The sequence below is a fragment of the Camponotus floridanus genome, unplaced genomic scaffold (genome assembly GCF_003227725.1).
Source record: "Camponotus floridanus strain SB8 unplaced genomic scaffold, Cflo_v7.5 scaffold602, whole genome shotgun sequence".
In the NCBI taxonomy this organism is placed as follows: domain Eukaryota; kingdom Metazoa; phylum Arthropoda; class Insecta; order Hymenoptera; family Formicidae; genus Camponotus; species Camponotus floridanus.
In genome coordinates, this window is record NW_020229773.1 from 12,811 (window position 1) to 19,224 (window position 6,414).

Genomic DNA, 6,414 nt, shown 5'->3' on the forward strand with positions numbered 1-6,414 from the left:
TACCTTAAAATTAAATAAAAGTTTTTAATCACTCACCACGGCATTAATGTGCAGCAGCGGAGTTATCGTTATCCATTATTATTGTTGTCATTAAAACTACGTCTAAAACATACAAATATAAAATTCATTTATAACAAGGCTGCGGAATTTCATATTCGGTGTGTAAAATAATAAGCAGATATAAATACATATGGGAAGATTTTATAAATTTTAAAATTATTTTTTAAATAGAAATTTTCATATTTATAAAAATCTTTCTCTCTAATTTTTTCTTTAATTCCTTTAAATTATAAGAACCAATTATTATGCGTACGATTTATAACAATTGATATACAAATAATAAATATTCACCATCAGGTTGCTCCACCGATGCAAGATGCCTCTCCCAGGCCTCCTCCTCCTCTCATGTTGTTGGCGCGCGATACTTTGACGACACTCCCGCACTCGCGAGCGATATTTTTATATCGCTATTTTCGTTATTTTACGCGCGATACTGAACGACACTCCCGCACTATTCGATATGATTAAAAATTTTCTGTTTTGTCGCGCGATGTATATATTTAATATATATATACTTTAAACGGCACTCCCGGTTTCGGTACGAGCGAAAATCCCGTTTCACACAAGAGTCATCTTCGAGTTAAGGGTCCGGCTCTTTTGTTTCAATTTTTATTTTTCAATAACGAAGGATCGCGTTTCGATGGATGTATCATCGCCATATAGTTTCATGTTATTCATTAAGAGTTAATTAATTGTTAATTGTAATAGTCGTAGCGAATTATATGTCGATATTAATCGCGATCGCACTGTTAGAAAAAGAATTCAATAATACGAAGTGTTCCGTATCACTACTTTACTACTCGAATATCGCCGTGCGAATGATACAAGGTCTTCGCCTATGTAAACAATACAGCGCTACGTCATCAAGGCCGAACGTCGTGTTATTGACCTCGCTGCCGAAATATTTAACGCGTACTATGACGTACATATACGAAAATTGAATTTATATACAAGTATATTTTTAAAATCACACACACATGTACACACAGATTAATTATTTATTAAACGATTAATATACATCACAAGGCTTTCTATTACGTTAATTATTCGATTTTGCCATTCGATCAACGAAATATTCTTAATTATAAATATTAAAAGAATAATAATTATTGTTCCTAAGGATTGCAACAAAATGATAATTTATAATTTTGATTCCGGTCACACATCGATTCTTAATTGCATTCGATTCTATTTTTAATTAAATGAACACATCACGCGAAATACGTGTTTCGAAATTATATTCTCATTATATTCCAATCGTATAATCGAGTATTTCGAATAATGCAAAGAGCAATGATCAAATCAACTATTTATTAATAATAAAATTGTAACTTACGAATGTATTCCGTTTATCCCGTACGTTAACATCGCGGCAACAATGAATAAACTTTTAAAATAAATAATCAGTATATCGAAACAGTTTTACCGATTTAATTACTGATATAAAAACCGATCAATTGACCAGTTGGTGAAACTGTTTCAATATACTGGTTATTTTCTTAAAAGAATTGTTATATGACGAATTGATATATTATTTTTACGCGCGTCACGCGTTCGAACTCAATTTTGACTTCTCGCGGGAAGACTCGAATCGTTCGTCGAGAATCGATCCTTCAAAACGCGATTGTTCTGTATAATTTTTACAATTAGTGATTATTAATTTGTACGAGTTTTATTTACACAGCGAGTGGCGCGATTTGATTTTGATTTTAATTAATGTCGAGTGAGTCATAACTTTTTGAGATATATTGCATTATTATCACGTAGCAAAATGACAAAAGGCTTGGTGTAATGTCGCGAGTGTTGTACAAAGCGTAAATTGCTGTATAATCGTATGCTGATTAGTGTGTAATTACTTTTTTTGAATATCAAGTGAATATCATAAAGCAGAAATTTATTAATACATGTGTAGAATTTGTCAAATTAATCACTGATTCTTTTGAAGTTTTTATAACTATAAAGTTTTTATAACTAGTTTTTATAACTATAAAGATTCGAAAAATATAGATGTTGCAATATATTTTAAGTCTCTTCCTTTATATAAAATATAAAGAATTCATATGTTCCATTTTAATATAGCTAACATTATTTTTATATATTTTTATTATAATTTTTATTTAATTTAAAATTTAATTTTTATTTAATTTAATTAAAAATTTTTTTTACTTTCTGTTTTATATTAATTTTTATTTTTCAATTTTTAAATAAATTTTTAACTTTTTAATATTATTATTTTTGAAAATTAAAACAACTATTTTGTATAACTTTTTCAATTAAAATATTTGTATAATATTTTCAATTAAAATATTTCTATTTAACTTGTACAAGTTTTCTTCCTTGTACTTCTATTTATCTTGTACAAATTTTTATTCTTAGTTGGCACAATTTTTTTATATCACTACTTTTGTAGACAATATGAAAGTTGAATATAATTAGTTCATAAACTTGGCGCCCTTTTTTTACCTTTTTTTAAGAAGGTAAGTTTTTGAGGATTATATCACTTCTTTTTTTAGTCTAATTTGCTAAGAGATATTATATTAAAAGAAGTATATATATATATTATATTAAAAGAAGTATATATATACATATATATACATGTATATATATACATATGTATATATATATATATATATATATATATATATAGCTTTTATTAACAATATAACTAAATAACTACAGTAAGTACAGACGCGGAATTTTAAATTATAAAGGTATATTTTATTTTAAATTAATTATTAAACGATTGATCACGGAACCTTTTGTTATGTTAATGATTTGAATTTATTCGATTGGTTTATCGCGCTTTCCTGAAGTCAAACTTTTAATGATAATAATAATAATTTTATAATAAATTTTACAATATTTAGTTTTGTACTTTAAAAGACTTACTTAGTGCAAACTAAATAAATAAATAAATAAATAAATAAATGATGTTGAGAAAAAGAAAAAGAAAATACATAAATAAATAAATAAATAAATAATAGTGTGAAAAGAGAGAACATACTAATATTTTTATATAATAAATTATTATTATATTATATATAATCAATTATTATTATATTTACAATTAAATTATTTACATTTTTATTTCTATTATTTATATTATTAGAGGAACATATGTATATGTTATCCTCTGAGAACATTCGTGGACATTGGCTTTGTAGTTCATATCCACGTTTTCAATGTCCATAGAGGGAGTATCGCTTTCAAGGATCACCTAAAGGCCGTAGCACACACTTTTGCATAAGTGCATAACCATAAGCATAAGAAATTTGATTGGTTCATTTTCTTATGCATATACTTGGAGACCAATCAATTTCCTTATACTTATGGTTATGCGTTTATGCAAAAGTGTGTGCTGCGGCCTTAAAAGCAGGCCATAACATCTCAGTCTAGATCTCAGTCTTCTCTCTGGTTTGTCTCTCTATGTTATTTGGACTGTTTCATGGATGTATTTACAGATTAAGATTATGATAAGGTTAAGATTATGCATAAAATTGGCGCCAACTCGACGACGCCTATTATGTTTAATCACAGACTTCTATATAATACACATATAGAAGTCTGTTTGTTTAATAAACGTGTATCTAATATTTTGATTGAACTTGTTCGCAGTGTCTGATAAAATAATCGCGATATCACATAATGGTTCGACGAAAATCCGTACCCAGGTTTATATCCCTCGATATTGTTAATATTTGCAAAACTTATCTTAACTGTGTGTGTTATGGTTTTCGTTAATTTCAGAATTTCCTTTATTTATTGTGATTATTTTCTATAGTCAACATAAATATAACATTAAAAGTACTTAATTGCTAATAATATTGTAGTATTGTATTGTCTGATAAAAATTTAATAATTTAATTTATTGTTCATTAATCAGCGTTGATTTCTGTTATTTTACATATCTTGATAGTTTAATATAAATACATATTTATTATTTCAGAACATTTCCATCTGAAGCGGAAGGAACAGAAAGAAACAGGGTAAATGACATTTACATTAATTATATATACATTTGTGTGTATATATATAAATTATTAAATTATATTCCCAATTATTATAAATAGGTAGTATGTCACTATTAAAATGCTGTCATCTAATATTTGCTTGTTATTGTTTAGACAAATGTAATAGTGAACAAACGCAAAAGGAAAAGCCGCGTACTGCAAGAAATTAAGCATCTAAGGAGGACTACGCACTTTCTTATACCCAGACTGCCTTTCTCACGATTAATCAGACAAATTATGCTGGACTTATTTCCAAGACAAGAAATCAACAAGTAAATATTTTTTTTTAATTTTTATATGATCATTAAGTTAATTTCTATTAGTTTTTATCATTTTTTTATTAACTATGATTTCCTTGAGTTTACATCTTTTTTTATTTGAAGATATAATTGTGTTATTAATTAAAAAGAATTTTATCTTTTACATGCATATGCATTGAACGCTCCATGTATGAAACATGTAATAAATTATAATATATATGTATACATACCTCTTGTAGTTAATATTTTTGCAGAATATGCTCTATCCTTCTCAATTATATATATATATAATATATTAGTATATATAAAATATAATAAAATATATATTTTCATAGAATATTTTTATATTATAATAAATCTGTATACTAATTTTTTTATACTAAAGTTTATAGATATTACTAAATTGAATTATAAAAAAAGAAAAAAAGAATTTACAAAGACTATTATATAGATGCTTAATGGAATCCATACAGTAAATGATAGATTAAAGATATGTAGATGTGATTAGAACTAATTTACAGGATACAAGCTACTGCCCTCGAAGCCTTACAAGAGGCAACAGAGATGTACATCGTACAATTCTTCGAAGATGCATTACTGTTGGCGTTGCACGCCAAAACGGGTTACTCTTATGCGACACGATATGGTTTTAATGCGCAGATTGAGAGGCCGCTCAGATATTATCAATAGATAAAAATCTTATATTTTTTTAGGTAAAATTAAATATATGATTTTTTTCTACAATTAGAATTTTAAAAACTTTATTTTTTAACATTAAATTAAATTTTAATAATGAAAAAGAAGAGATACATACTAATTATATAAAAACCTTGTAAAGTTTTGACGATATTATTTTAATAGATGAAAATTTGCTTCATGCTATTACGTTTAATTAATTAAATGGACAGTATAAAATATGAAACACTGAAATATTGGGAACATATTATATTTAAGGATTGTCATAATGACTAATGAAAAAGTATTACGAATTAAACATATTTATTATATTAATATAAAAGCTATGTTTGATATTTTGATAAAAAAACGAATAAAAAATTCAATTTCCAATGAACGCGATTTTTTCATGCAATATTTCCTCGAGGCATTCGAAAAAGGGAGTTGGAGAGAAGCAAAATAAAATTTTTAGCGAAATATTATTTCGCTAAATAAAATTTATTTTTACGAAACATTCAAATATCTCGATAAAACTCGTAACTTTACGAAACTTTGGTAAAATATACAGTTTTGCTATAATCAGGCGGATTTCTCTTAAACTACGAATATCGAAGCGTTGCCATTTCGATTCTCGGTGAGAATCGAGTATCAAGCGATGATACGATAAAAAAAACAATGTTAAATAATAAAATATCGCGCGACTTGAAAAACGATTACGATTCTATATCGGGATGTTGGTGAATGTGTATATTGCGCTTAATGCATCTTACCATTTTTTTCTGGTGACGATATTAAAATGTCAATAATTCACAATCAATTGAAAACAGAGATTTTAGAATTAGGAAAGTAGGAATCGTGTAAATTGATGGTAAAGCTTTTTTTAATTAATTTTAGATGGGTTCTATTTTAATGGAAATCTTAATTCAAAGTATAGTACCAAGATATTTAAATTCCGAAATATTCTAAGAGCTGCAACAAAAAAAAACAACGCGCGGTGTACATTTAATTAAAATATTAATAAGAAAAAAATTTCTTTTATTTATCGACTTCTTAAAGATCTTCTCAGTTTTCAAAAAGGAATGTCGTCTTGCTTTCACGAGTTACTACCGAACATTCCGTACGCTTGTATATATTTTCTGGTATTAGCTGCGACAAGAACAACCATAATTCGTGACTATGCGAGTCATACGTGGATTCTAATAGAGAAGAACTGTCTAGAAAAATAAGTATTACAAATAACAATCTAGCCGCCTTAGCTAAACGTTCTCGATTCGTTTGCTTCTAACATACACAATGTAGTGTATATGTATAATGTATACAATACAATTCAACGAGAGAAAAAATACAATAACAAAAGGGCACCTGGAAAAGCAGCCTAAATTCACATTAACATATGTGTCCCATTCTGG

The 6,414-nt window shown here is 26.9% G+C and overlaps 1 protein-coding gene across 1 annotated transcript; it reads left to right on the top strand.

Moving 5' to 3' along the window:
- The first annotated feature begins 3,545 nt into the window (after positions 1-3,545).
- LOC112639377 (histone H3-like centromeric protein A) lies at positions 3,546-5,020 on the top strand. Its single transcript, XM_025413143.1, has 4 exons — positions 3,546-3,731; positions 4,007-4,046; positions 4,185-4,342; positions 4,852-5,020. Exons 1-4 carry the CDS (start codon positions 3,706-3,708, stop codon positions 5,018-5,020), a joined length of 393 nt encoding a protein of 130 aa, XP_025268928.1. The 5' UTR covers positions 3,546-3,705.
- The last annotated feature ends 1,394 nt before the right edge of the window (positions 5,021-6,414 follow it).